The sequence below is a fragment of the Callithrix jacchus genome, chromosome 7 (genome assembly GCF_049354715.1).
Source record: "Callithrix jacchus isolate 240 chromosome 7, calJac240_pri, whole genome shotgun sequence".
Taxonomy (NCBI): Eukaryota; Metazoa; Chordata; class Mammalia; order Primates; family Cebidae; genus Callithrix; species Callithrix jacchus.
Window position 1 is genome coordinate 17296359 of NC_133508.1, and position 17849 is coordinate 17314207.

The window sequence follows — 17849 nt, forward strand, 5'->3', positions numbered from 1 at the left end:
ACCTCCTGGGTTCGAGTGATTCTCCTGCCTCAACCTCCCATGTAGCTGGGATGACAGGCACGTGCCACCCAGCAAATTTTTGTATTTTTCATAGACATGGGATTTCACCATATTGGCCAGGCTAGTCTTGAACTCCTGGCCTCATAATCCACCTGACTTGGCCTCCCAAAGTGCTGGGATTACAGGCGTGAACCACTGCGCCCGGCTGAGCACGTTGTACTTTACTCACTTTGGGATAAACCATTTGGCTCTTTCATTCTTTAATTAAGGTTTAAACTAGTCATTATGCTTTTCTCTCTATTCAGTTCAATTAAGTCTTACTGATACAAACAAAACACTAGATACTATATAGCTATCGGGGATAAAGGAGACCTTCTACCCACCCCACCTCTAACCTGACAAAGCCTCTGATGAAGTCAAAGGAAGACAAATCCATGCTGTGATAGGATATACTGTGGAATCTCATGATGTATTCAACACGAGTCCTCCTCTCCACCACACTCCTGGTAGTAAGTTACTTGGAGAAACCAAATCTTTGCACAAATGAACTTACCATTAAAAATTACTTTTCCCCAGCCGGGTACGGTGGCTCACGCCTATAATCTCAGCACTTTGGGAGGCCGAGGCGGGTGGGTCACAAGGTCAAGAGATCGAGACCATCCTGGTCAACATGGTGAGACCCTGTCTCTACTAAAAATACAAAAATTAGCTGGGCATGGTGGTGTGCACCTGTAGTCCCAGCTATTCGGGAGGCTGAGGCAGGAGAATTGCCTGAACCCAGAAGGCAGAGGTTGCGGTGAGCCGAGATCATGCCATTGCACTCCAGTCTGGGTAACAACAGTGAAACTCCATCTCAAAAAAAAAAAATTACTTCTCCCGTAAAGCATTCCTGTGTCGTTAATATCAGTTTCTGTTCCTGCTTTGCCTCATCGTATCTTTTTCTTCATCTCTGGCTGAATGCTGTAAATGCTCAGAAATATCAAGTAATATGATGCAAAGAGATTGCAAACTAAAACTGAAAACCTTAAAGAGGCAGTTTCTCATGAAGCTGCTGAAAGTGATATTGGAGAAATGCCAAAATACTTCCAAAGCCAAGTGAAGATATGGCAGAGTTAGAGCCTTAACAAACCAGGAGGAGAAATCGGTAGTAGTGTTATCAAGACAAGTACTTCCAAAGAGAATAAGTTGCATAACTACTAGTTAACAGAGGAACTTGGTAAAAAAACGACGAAGCCTTCACAAATATTTTTGCAAAACCTTTTTCATCACTGGGGTACAAAAGTCAAGTAAACAGTGTTGTCTTACATAATTTCATCTGAGAAGTGATCTTACCTCCCCCCAAATCTAGCACTCAACTAATTCTTTGTTTTAATCATTAGTATGTATTTATAATGATGATTTATTTTGATTTTTCTTTTTTGTGTAAAATCTTAAACAAGCCCTTTAAAAATGATGTATTATTCGGTATTGGTCTCTATATTTTGATTGTCTATTGCTGTGTAACAAACCAACTACCTGTGCGGGCCGCTCTAACAGAATATCATAGACTGGGTAACTGATAAAAAACAGAAATTTATTTCTCATCCTTCTGGAGGCTGAGAAGTCTAAGGTCGAAGCGCTGGCAGATTTTGTGTCTGGTGAGGGCCTGTGTCCTGGTTTGCAGATGGTCACCTTGCTGTGTCTTCACATGGTGGAAGGAAGAAGGGAACTCTTTGGGGTCTCTTTTATAAAGGAACTAATTCCATTTATGAAGCCTGTACCCTCATGAGCTGATCACCTCTCAATGGCCCCACCTGCTAATACAAATTTTCACCATGTGAATTTTGGAGGGACACACATTTAGTCTATAGCACCATCCCTAAGCCAGAGGTGGCAAACAACCAGCATTTGATTGTCTCTCATCATTCTGTGGGTTGATCAGACTCTGCCAGTTGCATTCATCTGGGCCTGAAGTCATTTGGGATCTTGGCTGGACTAGAATGTCCCAGATAACTCACTTCTCTGATATTTTCACAGGGATAGCCGCAAGGCTTAGATGAATGGGGACCCTGGAATGGCTGGGGCCTCTCTCTCTCTCTCTCCATATCATTTCAGGGCCTCTTCTTCTCCGTGTAGGAAGGAAGCCAGACTTCTTACATTGCAACTCAAGATTTCCCAAGGCATTAAAGCAAAAGCTACTTCCAATGATATGGGTCCCAAACCGGCATGGCATCACAGTTTGGGACCCATATCACAGGTCAGCTCAGGTAAAGGGTGGAAGGGTCTACACAAGGATTTGAATATTGGAAAGCACTGAGGGCCATCATCACTGTAGGAAGCACATTCTTGAAAAAGTCATTTCCAGTACTGGTTATCCCTGGATAATGAGGACCTACTGCAGCTATAGTCACTTTGGTACATCATTTCCAAAACCCTAATGAGTTGTGATGTCAGTTGCAGCTGTCAATCTACTTTTAATAATCACGGGCCTCAAGTGAAGAAATTCATTTACAGGATAAGCAGATTACAGCTTCAGTGTGGTTCATACGCTTTAGCCCCTTCTTGCTTATTTTCTGAAAGAACAAGCTCAGATTGATTTGTCCAAGGATACTCAGCAAATATTTGGAAAATAATTCAAAGTTTAATGTATAGTAATTATAATTCTGGACAATTGTATGGTACTTTATTATTATTATTATTATTAATATTGTTATTATTGAGGCACAGTCTTGCTCTGTCACCCAGGCTGGAGTGCAATGGCATGGCCTTGGCTCACTGCAACCTCTGCCTCCCAGGTTCAAACAATTTTCCTGTCTCAGCCTCTCACAGAGCTGGGGTTACAGGCAGTGCCACCACACCTGGCTAATTTTTGTATTTTTAGTAGAGATGGAGTTTCACCATGTTGGCCAGGCTGGTCTCAAACTCCTGACCTCGTGATCTGCTGGCCTCAGCCTCCCAAAGTGTTGGGGTTACCATGTCCGGCCCAGTACTTTATTATTTAAGTAGTACTTTTAGGTATTGTTTTACTTGCTTTTTATGTCAAATCTTATGTGGTCAATCAGGCAAATGTTATTCCAGTTTTCAAATAAGGAAACTAAGTCATGAGAAGCTTTTAAATGTTCCACAGTCACACAGCCAGAAAACACTGGAGCCAAGACTCCAAGTTTTGGGTTCTTCCATTTTTTAAGACAAGGTCTTGCTTTGGAGTGCAGTGGTGCAATCAAGGCTCACTGCAGTCTCAGCCTCAACCTCGCAGGCTCAAGTGATCTTCCCACTTCAGCCTCCAGAGTAGCTGGGACCACAGGAGTGCCCCACCATGCCCAGCTAATTTTTGTAGAGGCAAGGTGTTGCTGTGTTGACCAGGCTGGTCTCAAACTCCTCGACTCAAGCAATTGTCCCACCTCAGCCTCTCGAAGTCCTGGGATTACAGGAATGAGCTGCTGTGCCTGGCTTTGGGGTTCTTTCAAACCACCCATCTGTCCTAGAATTCTTTCTCTCTCTCTTTTTTTTTTTTTTTTTTTGAGACAGGGTCTCACTCTGTCACCCAGATTGGAGTCTACACTCCAGTGGTGTGACTTTGGCTTACTGCAGCCTCTACCTTCCAGGTTCAAGCAATCCTCCCACCTCAGCCTCTCAAGTAGCTAGTACTATAGGCACACACCACCATGCCTGGCTAATTTTTGTATTTTTAGTAGAGATGGGCTTGCCATGTTGTGCAGGCTGGTATCAAACTCCTGAGCGCAAGCAGTCTGCTTGCCTTGGCCTCCCAGAGTGCTGGGATTACAGGCATGTGCCACATGCCATGTCTAAAATTCTCTTTTAAACTTTGAAGGACATGAAAGGGAAATTTGTTCTGTCTTTTCTCTCTCTCTCTCTTCATATATATATATAGAGAGATGTTTGTCTGCACATGCGTATAAAATATGCATTTTATTTATTTATTTTTAATTAGAGACAGGCTTTCACCATGTTGGCCAGGCTAGTCTCAAACTCCTGACCTCAAATGATCTACCCACGTCAGCCTCCCACAGTGCTGGGATTACAGACACGAGCTACCACACCCAGCCTAAAATAGACATTGAAAAATCCATTCTTAAAGTGTAGCTTTCATTGTTAGTTAACGATCTATAGGTGGTCAATAACAATCCATTTCAAGTCAAAGGAGTCGCAGATGCATGGATGCCATCTGGAAGTTATCTGGTCCAACCCCTTCATTTCACAGATGGGAAAAGCAAGTGTGGACTGGATAACTTAGTTGCCCAAACCCACACAACTGTCTAGTGAAGAGCCGTGCATTCTGGACTCCAAACCCATCGCTTTACCAACTAGACCACACCACCTCAAGAATAGCCTTCCGGATGAAACTGTGAGAGGAATGTAGATATTTTCCATGTTTAAAATATTTGTCTGTGGTTCTCCAGGACTTAAAAGTAATACAGCTTTTAAGCTCTTTACTGGCCAAATGCAGCTAAGGACCAGCTGTGCATCTGGCTCAAAGTATTGCTATTTCTGGGAGGCAACCTATGGCTAGGGATCCATGGGACGGAAAAGCCCCTCTAGAAAAAGCTGAGGACAGACTTCAATGTGGAGAGTTCTTTGTGAAGAAAAGGAGGTGACAACTGTTGTATTCCAGTAACTCGGCGTATGTTTCACTTGCAGGAATAAGTGGCTAGCAAAATCAAAAATTTTACATCAAACATTCTCCAGGCATTGAGTGTGGAACCTTCTGAGAATGAAAAGGGCAGAGATGAGAGCTCAGTTTGTCAAATTAAGTAAAATTTAAAGGTCAGTTATTCAGACAGTGTCTTGACAATAATATTGCACTTGTCCCAACTCTGGTATGTTACTGTAGTGAGTAATGTTGCATTTTGATCTGTGTTGAAATACAGTTATCGTCCCCCCCCTTCTCTTTTCCTTTCTTTTTTTGGGGGAGCGGGGAGACAGAGTTTTGGTGTTGTTGTCCAGGCTAGAGTGGAATGGCGTGATCTTGGCTCACTGCAAGCTTGCCTTCTGGGTTCCAGCAATTCTCCTGCCTCAGCCTCCCAAGTAGCTGGGAATAAAGGTGTCTACCACCACACTTACCTAATTTTTGTATTTTTAGTAGAGATGGAGTTTCACCACATTGGCCAGGCTAGGCTCAAACTCCTGACCTCAGGTGATCTGCCCACCTTGGCCTCCCAAAGTGCTGGGATGATAGGCGTGAGCCACAGTGCCTGGCCCCCTTTTAAAGTGTGTATATCTATATATACTGTTTAGTTGGCCACTAAACAGAGAAATTTGGGGAGTGAGTGGTACTAGTTACAAGTTTGTAGACCACAGTCTACACAAAGGCCATCTGCTCAACCCTGCTGACTTGAGATTGACCAGATGGCCCATGTTAAATTGAAGAGTTAATGAAGCCACAAGCTGATTTTTTTCATTCAAGCAGCCTCATGTGTTTCCTGGCTTTTTGAATGGCTTCAATGGATTAACTTATCAGTTTAAGATGAACTGCTCACATCAAGGTGTGCAGGATGGTGAAAGCCTGAGCAGACACAGAGGAGGGGACTTATCCCACGCTGACCTGTCTGCAAAGGCCTTTTTCCAGCACGGTCACTTCCTGGGTATGTCACTGCCATAGTCCTCATAATCGTTTAGAATTTGCACACATCCCCAGGTTTTCTTATTACATTCTTTGTCAATTTGAAAAAAAAAAAATGCTTGGCAATGAAACCCAACATTTTCTTCTGAATACAAGCTGCTCATTTGTATCTCTGAGCAGTTTTGCTTTATTTATGTCACAGTTGAAAGAACTTGCTCGGTCCCATTATTGCTCTGTATCCTGAAGTGGTGGGATTTCTTTGTCTTCATTCAGGCATGGCTATTGATTCTTTTGACAGTGTTCAATATTAAAAGTTATAAATCCACATGCAGTAGGACCATTACGCCATAAATATCTGAGAAAGTAGAAGTGTGGTGGTGGTGACTGTGTCCAAGGAATGACTCCCGGTGTCGCTGTTGATTGGTGTCCAGGCCCAGGCTGCTTTAAAGAAAACACATTGCAGGTCTGAACCTGTATGCACCGTGGAAGTATTCAAACAAACTTTAAAAAAAAATGATGCATTTAAAAAATATTTCTGTCGCAAATCAAATGTCAGTGTTAAATGCAGTGTTTCTAGAGTGCAGCCGCAATCTGTGATGTAACACATCAAAAAATAGACGTGCTGATATATTTGGGCCAGACAGCACTTTTTTCTTAGAAGTCCATTTATTTGGAGGAGACTTTTATAGTGCCAGCAAGTCCAGTTAGAAAGTTCCATCTGCTCTTCCTCTTACTGCTTCTGCTTCCTTGCCATCTCCACTGGTGTCATCTCAGACAAGACACTACCTGACTTTTTCTGGATAATAGCGACATCCTATGGGGCCCCCTGCAGGTACAACGGGCCCCTCCCTTCATCCATTTGTCACACGGCTGCCAGGCTCTTCACTTCCTATTGTCTGCATCAAACCCTGAGGTCCCTTCCCCTTTTTTGTCAGTTAGGGTTTGTGCAGAGCCACAAAACTATTAGATTGGTGCAAAAGTAATTGCGGTTTTGACCATTACTTTCAGTGGCAAAGACCGGGATTACATTTGCACAAACCTAATACTATGAGTAAAATGAAATAAGCGATGTGTGCTAAGAATTAGACCTTTCATGCTTGAGGGAGGAGTTGAGAAAGTCAATTGAAAACTGATCCACCAAAAATCAATTTTCTAATTTGACCATTGCATGTGTTTTTTTTTTTGAGACAGAATCTCACTCTGTTGTCCAGGCTAGAGTGCAGTAGCCTAATCCTGGCTCACTGCAACCTCTACCTCCCAGGTTCAGGCAGTTCTCCTGCCTGTGATGACAGGCACATGCCACGACATCCAGCTAATTTTTGTATTTTTTTATAGAGACGGGTTTCACCATGTTGGCCAGGCTGTTCTTGAACTTCTGGCCTCAAGTGATCTGCCTGCTTCAACCTACCACAATGCTGGGATTACAGGTGTGAGTCACCGTGCCTGACCTAATTTGACCATTGCATTTAAACTTGTTAGATGAGTACCAGGTCAAGGGCTGGGTGTAGCAGAGTCAGGGGTGGGAGAAGAGCCTATGTTTATGACATAAGGACAGTGCATTGCAGTTAAGAGAAGCTATCCTCATTCACAGGTAAAGTAGAGTTCTGGAAAGTCCTGCCCTCTAAAATTCAAAATACCACTGAATAAATATATTTAATCTGCATAGACAGAATCATCTTAATTATAATGGCCAGGGTGAAATAGCTGTGAGGAATTCTCAGTGAAACTAAACTAAAATTGCCCCCAAACTACCCTCCTGCACACCAAATTTTCAACAATTAGGTGAATTTCCTAAATATTGCATAGAAGTTGATTTATGCACATATTTTTTCAAAATATGCATAGTTTAAACATGCATATTTGAAATAAGACAAATCCTTTTTATCATCTCTGGCTTTCGGCTATGCTGGAGGACTGTCCTCTGATTCTCTTCTTTTGTCCCTTTTATTTTTTGTCTTTAAAGGCTCTGTTCTTTTGCAATTCTAGATCCATCAGAATTAGAAAGGTTGTTTCCCTTGGCTAGACTGTAATAGTAATTGCAGTCTGTCCTCCGTCTCTCAGATTGTTCACATTTCACATTTTAAGTGCAACAGAACTTTTGACCAATGTGTTTATAATAAGCTCTAGCTACTCCCTTTTTCACTAGCTTCTGTGCAGGTACCTGCATGCAATGCTGAAGCTTCTCGGGCATACTCTGGAAAATACCAGAAGCCTGCTTTGTTTCTTGGTAGCCACTCCTGTTTGCACCATGGCGTATTGCTGCTGTCATCAATCCTTACCTTCCTCCTTGTTCTGTGAACTCTCTTCTCTGTGAATAGCCCCTTGCCTGTATGTGGAGAAGAGAGCAACCTCCAGGCTGAATGCAGACCGAAAAGCACTCCTTCACTGCACAGGAAGCATGTATTCTAGATACACTTTCCACCCCACTCAAAGACATGTTCCACCTTGGAGCAATATTGGCTACAGTTTGTTCTTTAATCGTTTCTTATCCTTTGAGTGGAGGTTACAGTGTGTGTGATCATAGAAAGTGCCAGCCAGTTCTGCCTGAGAGCATTAGAGGTATTTCCCAGAAGGGATGACATTTCTTTAGTGATTTTTTTTTTTTTTTTTTTTTTTTTTTTTTCAGAAAGACTCACAGCTTGTGAGCTTGAATCGTACCAACATTGCTCTTTCAAATATACATCAATTAAATACGCAGTTTGGTACTTTTCAAGCAAAAGTGATAGAATTTATCAGTTTAGCTCAGTTTCTGCCCCTCTGTGACTCTTTGGAACACGTCTGTAAGATCATCAGCCAGAAGGAAAGAAATGGCAAATTAACTCATGTGGAAGATTGCATCTATTATTAATGGTATTGTGATTTCATCAACAGAAGGCACAAACTACATATTCCTTGCTCTTAGTAGCAAGGAATAAGATACTGAAGAGTAAATTCCTATCCATCATCAACGAAACATATTGCCCCATGTAGCACGTGGCAGCTGTATGGTGATTCCCTGAGCAGATACTGCCTGTTTTTCTCATAGCCACCACTGGAACTGCCTAGCTGATAGAAGCTTGGCTTGCAGAAGGACACTATCAAACAAAATCAATGGCCACACTAACCACAAGTCCTATGTTCTGTCCAAAAGTCTAAATCCATTGTTTATGCCTTATGAGCCAGTACATCTCAAACACCTGAGTTCCAGATAATTGCAATGGCTGGCTATAAATTGGCCTATAATTCTGTCACCCTCTGACCTGTGACATTGTTTTCACCTTATCTTATGTGTATACTATACCCTTCACAAATTTTCCCCTGGTTCTGCAAAGTCATCTCCCCTCTTATCACCCACTCCCTCTGAAAAGAGATAACCTTGGAAATACATGAATGGTTCCTAGAATTCACATAACAAAGCTACTGTTTGTTGAATATGGGCTGCGCGCCGAACCCATCCATCTACAGGTATTTTTACCTATGGTATCTAATTTATTTTTATGACAGTCTACGAAATGTGCTTTGTTATTTTAACTTACAGATGAGAAAAATGTGCTTTCAAAGGGATGTGGGGGGAAATAGTGACTTCAGAACATCATCTGAAGGAACAGTTTGAGAGCTTGGAAACACGTGATGCCCGTTTTCCTCAGTTCCCAGAGAGTGGGACTTGAGTCCTGGCTTTGCTCTTGGCAATGCTGCAGTTTTTCCTCGCTACTTTCAGTAGTTCTCATTCGTTTAAAGCCTTCATTTAGGAAACGTACTTTCTTTCTTTATTTTTTTTTTTGAGACACTGTCTTGCTCTTCTGCCCAGGCTGGAGTGCAGTGGCATTATCTCGGCTCAGTGCAACCTCCACCTCCAAGGTTCAAGCAATTCTCCTGCTTCAGCCTCCCGAGTAGCTGGGATTACAAGCATGCACCACCACACCTGGCTAATTTTTGCATTTTTACTAAAGACGGGATTTCACCATGTTGGTCAGGCTGGTCTTTATGGCTTCTTTATGGCTCTAATTTCTGGCACATAATGGGCCTTCAACCGAATTTTGTTTGCTTGAGTAGTGAGTGAATAGTGGAAAGATCAGGCACAGTGGCTCACACATCTGTAATCCCAGCACTTTGGGAGGCCAAGGTGGGAGGATCACCTGAGGTCAGGAGTTCGAAACCAGCCTGGTCAACATGGGAATACCCCATCTCTACTAAAAATACAAAAATTAGCCAGGTGTGGTGGCTTATGCCTGTCGTCCCAGCTACTCATGAGGCTAAGGCAGGAGAATGGCTTGAACCTTGGAGGTGGAAGTTGCACTGAGCCGAGATAATGCCACTGCACTCTACTTGGGCAACAGAAAAAAAAAAAAAAAAGGAAAGAGCCATTGCTTCGGGATATTTAATTTAGCTAAAAAGCGACAAATGAAATTTTAAATTATAATTATTGTTGATTTATTCAAGAATACATAGCTGGCCAGGCGCAGTGGCTCAAGCCTGTAATCCCAGCACTTTGGGAGGCCGAGGCGGGTGGATCACGAGTTCAACAGATCGAGACCATCTTGGTCAACAAGGTGAAACCCTGTCTCTACTAAAATTACAAAAAATTAGCTGGGCATGGTGGTGCGTGCCTGTAATCCCAGCTGCTCGGGAGGCTGAGGCAAGAGAATTGCCTGAACCCAGGAGGCGGAGATTGCAGTGAGCCGAGATCGCGCCATTGCACTCCAGCCTGGGTAACAAGAGCGAAACTCCGTCTCAAAAAAAAAAAAAAAGAATACATAGCTATGACTAAGAGATACAATTAAGTTAAAGAAAAATGCAAACTGAATATCAAAGAATTTGCCCAGTAGATAAGGTTAGCACTCACTCAGGAAGAGGACTCCCAGTGGAAGTGGTGGGAGGCAATTAACACCATGCATGTCACTTAGATCTGCAGTGGGGGTAGATTCTGACTTCAGCAGGATCATAAGTGAGATCATCTCTCTAGTTTTATTGATTTGCCTTCTTACATGGGTGTATGTTCACAGCCTCCCACCCCTTAAGGACGAGAGTTTATGCATGTGTAAAGTTTTCTGATTGTAGTTGTTTGTTTTTAGAAAAAAAAAAATCCTCCTTTTAGAACTTCTCTTGGTGATACCGTCAGAAATGTCTTCCTTAAGTGGAAAAGTCCAAACTGTTTTAGGCCTTGTCGAGCCAAGCACACTGGGCCGCACCCTGACCCATGAACACTTGACCATGACCTTTGACTGCTGTTACTGTCCACCTCCTCCGTGCCAGGAAGCTATTTCCAAAGAACCTATCGTGATGAAAAATTTATATTGGATTCACAAAAACTCTTATTCCCATAAAGAAAACCTTCAACTGAATCAGGAGACAGAAGCCGTAAAGGAAGAACTGTTATATTTCAAAGCTAATGGTGGAGGGGCTTTGGTGGAAAACACAACCACTGGGATTAGCCGAGATGTGCAGACATTGAAGAGGCTTGCGGAAGAGACTGGCGTCCATATCATATCCGGAGCTGGGTTTTACGTGGATGCAACTCACTCCTCAGAGACCAGAGCCATGTCAGTGGAGCAGGTAAAAAGCCTAAGCTCTTTGACGATATCTGTTCATAAATTCAAAACAGCCAGAACTTTGAAAAATGCCCTGGGCCTGGAGGTAACTGGGCATACTATGGAAGTTTGCTAGCTAGCAAAGACATCTGTCAGTTGGGACCCAAATTAGTAATACTGTATTTCACAGAGAAAGTGCCAATTTTGCAAGCAAGCCTTGTGGTAAGGAAAATAATAATATTAATAAATAAAGTGTCAAGGAAGAGATCTTAATGCAGTGGTCATTGAAAAATTCACCGTGGTAATAGATTGCGTATATCATATCTGTCCTCAGTATTGGTGCCACAGTCGGTTTGTAAACCTCACTTTTCCGTCTTCAGTCATGCAACGTCAATTTTTGTCCCCCTGGATTTTATAATAACCAGCAATGAAGATTCACTGTAGGGTGAAACTTGGCAGGCAGAGACTTGGCACGTTTGTGAATGTGTTTCACTTTCCTTTTACAAAACACGAGAGGTGGAAGAAAATTCGTTCTCCTGTGTGTTTTCATAATGTGGTCTCAAACAAGAATGGGCAGAAGGAAGCAAATTGTTTAGGGACAAAAAGAATAAGCTGCAAAACATTTTTGTACGTGTGTGTTCTCTTTCTAAACACACATGTATCTGTTTATACCTGTTTATGCATATATGTATATATTCATATGTATCCTCCATTGCCTGCATAACAGGCATGGGGTGTCAGCTCAGTCTTTGCAAAAGATCACTTACTCTCTAGAATATTTTGTATTTCAAAATTTTGTCTGCACTGCTTTCCAACCAGGGCTTTATTTTTGTAAATATATTTATGGTATTTAAAGACTCTGCTGATGACGAGCATTATACACTTTTCCAACCACTCTGAGCAGTAACTATACACATGAACCAAAAAGTGTAATAGTGGTACTGTGTGCGTAAATTTTCCATGCTGTCTTCGGTAAAACACTGAATAAATAGGAGAGAATTAAAGCATTACTGGAAGCCTTGTGCAGTGGCACAAGCCTGCAGTCCTAGCTACTTGGGAGCCTGAGATGGGAGGATTGTCTGATCTCAGGAGTTCAAGTCCAGCCTGACTTGGTTAGACCCCTGCTTCTTTAAAAAAAAAAAGAAAAAGAATTACTGGATACAGGAGACACAGATTCAATTCATTGGCAGTTTTTCTATATTCCTCTTTTTTTTCTTTTTTTTTTGAGACAGAGTCTCGCTCTGTTGACAGGCGCCAGGCTGGAGTGCAGTGGTGCAGTCTCAGCTCACTGCAACCTCCGCCTCCCTCGTTCAAGCAATTCGCCTGCCTCAGCCTCGCAAGTAGCTGGGACTACAGGTGTGTGCCACCATGCCCAGCTAATTTTTTTGTATTTTTAGTAGAGATGGGGTTTCACTATGTTGGCCAGGTGGTCTCCATCTCTTGACCTCGTGATCCGCCGGTCTCGGCCTCCCAAAGTGCTGGGAAGTTTTTCTAAATTCTAGATGCTGCTCCCCAGGTTAAATTTTAGATTTTTTTCCCTTCACTCTGAATGCACTGTCATTAAGCCACTTTTCCCCACTCCAGCTTCCTAAAGCTGTCAATGTCTCGTTAAATAAACACTTATTGTTTAATCTTGGATTTAGTGTAACTTGTTGATTTGCGATTTGGCCAGCAAAATGCCTTTTTCCTTGGCCAATATTAATTGATAAATATTGAATACATTTTTAAAAGAAGGAAGGACTAAAGAAATAAATTCATTCACATACTGTCACGGATCTATTTGGATACATTTCACAACCTTTAAAATATATTCCTTCTCACTCTTCCTTAGCTTACCGATGTCCTTATGAATGAAATTCTCCACGGAGCGGATGGAACCAGTATCAAGTGTGGCGTTATTGGAGAAATTGGTTGCTCCTGGCCTTTGACTGAGAGTGAAAGAAAGGTTCTTCAGGCAACCGCTCACGCCCAGGCTCAGCTTGGTTGCCCTGTTATTATCCATCCTGGACGGCACTCCAAGGCACCATTTCAGATTATCCGAATATTGCAAGAAGCAGGTGCAGACATCTCCAAAACAGTCATGTCACACCTGGATAGGTAAGCAGGCTATCTTACATGCCATATAATTAATGCATGATCAAATGAAGAATCTACAGTAATCAGGTCAGTGCAATACTAATCATGTAGAAAGAACCACTAACTACATGGAAGATAGTATTTAAAAAGTTTTACAACTGACATTAATTAAAGTTGTTGCTGGCATTTTTGTGTCCCTCCTCCATGTCAGTTAGTATCCTAGGTATTTTGCATAAGTCATTTCCTTTCATTAGCTCAATCCTTTATAACTCATCATAAGAGGTGTCACTGTCTACTTCATTTTTGTCTCATGGGATGATATCAAAGTAGCTGCCAATTCCCCTCGCTCAATATTTCCCAGTAGTTGGAGTAATAAAGTTACACAAATAGAAAGGGAGGGGAAGTCAATGGTTTCACCCAGAGAAGAAAACCACAAATATGAAAGTTCACATTTGTATCACTTGTGGTTTGAATCATCTGAATTTTGGAAAATGCAATTATAAAAAAGAATAGTAAGAAGTAGAGTATTTGCTTTGGGAGGCCGAGGTGGGTGGATCACAAGGTCAAGAGATCGAGACCATCCTGGTCAACATGGTAAAACCCCGTCTCTACTAAAAATACAAAAAATAGCTGGGCATGGTGGCGCATGCCTGTAATCCCAGCTACTCAGGAGGCTGAGGCAGGAGAATTGCCTGAACCCAGGAGGCGGAGGTTGTGGTGAGCCAAGATCGCGCCATTGCACTCCAGCCTGGGTAACAAGAGCGAAACTCTGTCTCAAAAAATAAAAACATAAAGAAGTAGAGTATTACTTCTTTAATGCATGTTAGGTGGTATCATGCATTAGTTCCCTACGGCTGTTGTAACAAATTATAACAAACTGGGTGCCCCAAAACAACAAAAATTTAGTGTCTTAGAGTTCTGGAGGCCAGAAGTCTGAAACCAAGCGTTGTCAGGGCCCCGCTTCCTCCGCAGGCTGCAGGGAGAATGTTTCCTTGCTTCTTCCTGAGTCTGGGATCCATGCAGCGTCTGGCTGCATAACTACAGTTTTTGCCTCTGCCTCCGCATAGCCTTTTCTGTGTCTATGTGTTCTTCCCTGTTTCTTACAACACCAGTTGCCATTGGATTTATGGCCCACCCAGATCAACCAGAATAATCTCATCTCGGATCCTTGACTTAATTATGTCTACAAAGACCATTTCAGCAAATAATGTCACTTTCAGAGGTTTCCAGAGTGAGGATATGGGCATATCTTGTTGGGGTTCACCATTCAATCCCTACATATTATTTTAGATGCATAAGGGCCAGTAAAACAAATCACTAAATGAAGAAATGCCAGCTGCTGTTAATTTTATGAACAAGTCTAACAGTGTTGCTAAGGCTACTCGTTAGCCTTAAATTGAATTTATTACAGAATTAATACAGCACCAGTGAGACTACTAATATATTACAGTTACTCCTATCTTGCCTATTAGAGTAAAGCCATATTAACAAATTGATAAATCCTGATTATCAGACCAGGCACATGCTGTTTAATAAACTAACAGTCCTATAGAATGTATTGATAAAATGCCTCTCCTTTTGAGGCTGCAGTGAACTATGATCTTACCACTCCAGCCTAGGCAATGCAGCAAGACCCTATCTCAAGATGAAAAAAAAATCTTCAACTTAATAAAATATTGTAAAATCATGTGCAGGAAATATAAAAAAGTTGTAGTTATAGCAGAACAGAGAAGTCAGTATTAATGGGCATACTGAGGCACAATAGAATAAAGGCAATTCTCCTGGCCACTGGGTTGATATCAAGATCCATACTTGGCTACCTTCAGGAATCTTCTAGTTGCACTGAGAAAATAGAGGCATGCTTCCTGTATACTGGTCATAGAGGAAATGCATCAGACTGTGAAGACTAGACTCTTTGGACACAGAGAGAACTTCAAATTATGACTCTCATTTGCTCTAAGATCTTGGACAGCCTCATTTGAATTTAAAACAAGGTATTTTTTAATGTTGCCTTGGATGATATGGGATATATGTAGCACATTTATTCAGTGAGTATGACCCTTTTCAAACATTGTTAAATATGTCATATCTTCAAAACGGTATAATACTAATATTTTAAAATTTTATTTAAAAAAATTTTTGCTCTTCTTTCTTTTATATTTTTTATTTTTTAAATTTCTTTTTTCCTTTTTTTCTTTTTTATTTATTTATTATACTTTAAGTTCTGGGGTACATGTGCAGATCATGCAGGTTTGTTATATAGGTATATGTGCCATGGTGGTGGTTTGCTGCATCCATCACCCGGTCATTTTTAGATTCTTAAAAACATTGTGTTCTGCAATTATTATACAGTGTAAGTGTTCTATATGTCTGTTAGAACATAACTGTTTATCATATTGTTCAAGTATTCTGCATTTCTACTAGTTTAAATATATTGAGACAAGGTCTCTCTCTGTTGCCTAGGCTGGTGTGCAGTGGCATGATTTTGGCTCCCTGTATCCTCAACCTCTCAAGTTCAAGTGATCTTCCCATCTCAGCCTCCCAAGAAGCTGGGGCTACAGGCATGTGCCTCCACACCTGGCTAATTTTTGTATTTTTTTGTAGAGACAGGTTCTTGCCCTGTTGCTCAGGCTGGTCTCAAACTCTTGACCTCAAGCAAGTCACTCATCTTGGCCCCCTAAAGTTCTGGGACTAAAGGCATGAGCCACTGTTCCTGGTCATGAATTTCTTTTAATTGTGTGCTTGGCATTCCTTGGAATTCCTGAATGTGAGGATGTTATCTTTCATTGTTTCTGAAAAGCCTCAGCCATTTCTCTTTAAATATTGTTTAACTCACATGTTGTTTATCACCTGTATCACAAACTTCAATTTGATATATGCAGGACTTTCTTACCTGTACTCCGTATCTCTCGTATTTCCATCCATGTGCATCACTGAGCTGTCAATTCTTCAGCTCGATCTTCCTATTTACTACTTCTCTTTCCAACAGAATCAATCTGACACTTAGCCAGTCTGTTTGGTTTATAATATTAAGAACTATATGGTTTTTTTGTTACCCATTAAGTTCTAGTTGGTTACTTTTCAAATCTGCTTGGCTAATTTTGATAATTGATTTTCTCTTCCACATGGTTCAATTCAATCTTTAAAAAATGTTGAGCACACAGTGTTTAGCTTGTAATGGATAAATCTAATTTCTACTATCTTTTTTTTACTGTGATATAGTTTACTAGTTCTTCTGGCTGTCATTGATATGAGGCTATTTCCTTATGTTTTAGAGTAAAGTTTTTTATTGTGAGATCAGACTTCTTGGATATTATGAGGGTTAGGTTGGTTTCCCCTTACCCCTGTTTTTTTTGGTTATTTATTTATTTATTTTTTTATTTCTAGTAGGCAGAAATAATGTCTGAAAAGGCATGTCTGAAACATTTAAAAAATTTTTTTTAATTTTTTACCACAATTAAAATTAAATGTCTTAAAAACACGTTAAATTTTTAAAAAAATTTTTTACCACAATTAAAAAGTTTGGTATAAAATGTTTCAGGTAGGTTACTGGAACATTTTATACCAAACTTTTTAATTGTACCTACATGGAACATTTTATACTAAGCTTTTTAATTGTGGTAAAACATTTAAAAAAATTTGTCATCTTTTAAACATTTTGAAATGTACAGTTCAGTAATGTTGAGTGTATTCACTCCTCATGGCCTGTGGCAACCACCATTCTATTTTCTGTCTCTATGAATCTGACTGCTCTAGGTAGCTCATGTAGATGAACTCATGTAAAGCTTTCTGTGAGTGTTTAAACTAAATTTTAGACTTAAGATACTTAGATCCACACAGGTGCTATGAATTTTGACCCCTCAGCTTAGCAAGTGCAGGATCGTGGCTATGGATTCTCAAGGCAGACTTTTTCTCAACTTACCTTCCTTTCACTAGAAGACAAGACTGAGAAAGATACATGTATACAGAGACCCTTGACTTCTGATGGGTTATGTTCCAATCAACCCATTGTTATTCAAAAATATTGTAAGCTGAAAGTGCATTCAATACACCTAAGCTACTGAACTTCACAGCTTAGCGTAGACTAGCTTACACATGCTCAGAACACTTACATTAGCCTACACTTCCACAGAATCATCCAGAGCAAAGCCTATTTTATAATAAGGTGTTGAATATCTCATGTAATTGTTGAATACTGAACTGAAAGTGGAAAACAGAATGTTTCTCTGGGTACTTGAAGTACGGTTTCTACTGAATGTGTATTGCATTCACATCATTGTAAAGTCGAAAAAGCATTAAGGTGAACTAGGCAGGGACCATTTGTAATCTCCAAAAACTGTTTGTAGGCCAAGTTTTTACCTACTTCATCCTCAAGGGTGTTGCCTTCCATATGAAGGGAGTAGCCCTTTATGTGTCTCCAGTCTGATCTCCCACTCAGTTCAATCCCAAGCTCTGTCTTACTTGGCTTATTAAAACCTTTCAGGCAAATGCTAGCTCTAGGTCTCACCTTATTCCTTATGTTCTCAGCTGTCTTGTTTCTGTCCCCTGAGCAAGTAAGTCTTACTTTCCCACCAGCTGAACCAAGCATTTCAAAATAGGGTTTTTTCCCCCTCTCTTCAATGTAATGTAGTATTTTACATGTACTCTGCTGGAAAGGTTTTCTGTGAACATCTAGTCTGCCATACTGCTTGAAACTGACTCAAGAT

The 17849-nt window shown here is 41.0% G+C and overlaps 1 protein-coding gene across 7 annotated transcripts in view; it reads left to right on the forward strand.

Annotated features, from left to right (window-relative positions):
• The window catches only part of PTER (phosphotriesterase related), a 72637-nt gene that overhangs the window by 34512 nt on the left and 20276 nt on the right, over nucleotides 1–17849 (forward strand). For 4 of the 7 annotated variants that reach the window (XM_002750064.7, XM_008999986.5, XM_035306860.3 and 1 more), the window contains 2 exons: nucleotides 10612–11092; nucleotides 12899–13164. In XM_002750064.7, coding sequence (XP_002750110.1) covers nucleotides 10661–11092; nucleotides 12899–13164 — 698 coding nt within the window. In that variant the 5' untranslated portion in view covers nucleotides 10612–10660. The remainder of the gene's footprint in view (nucleotides 1–10611; nucleotides 11093–12898; nucleotides 13165–17849) is intronic. The other 3 variants (XM_008999988.5, XM_078329534.1, XM_054258483.2) reach the window with 2 other exon arrangements.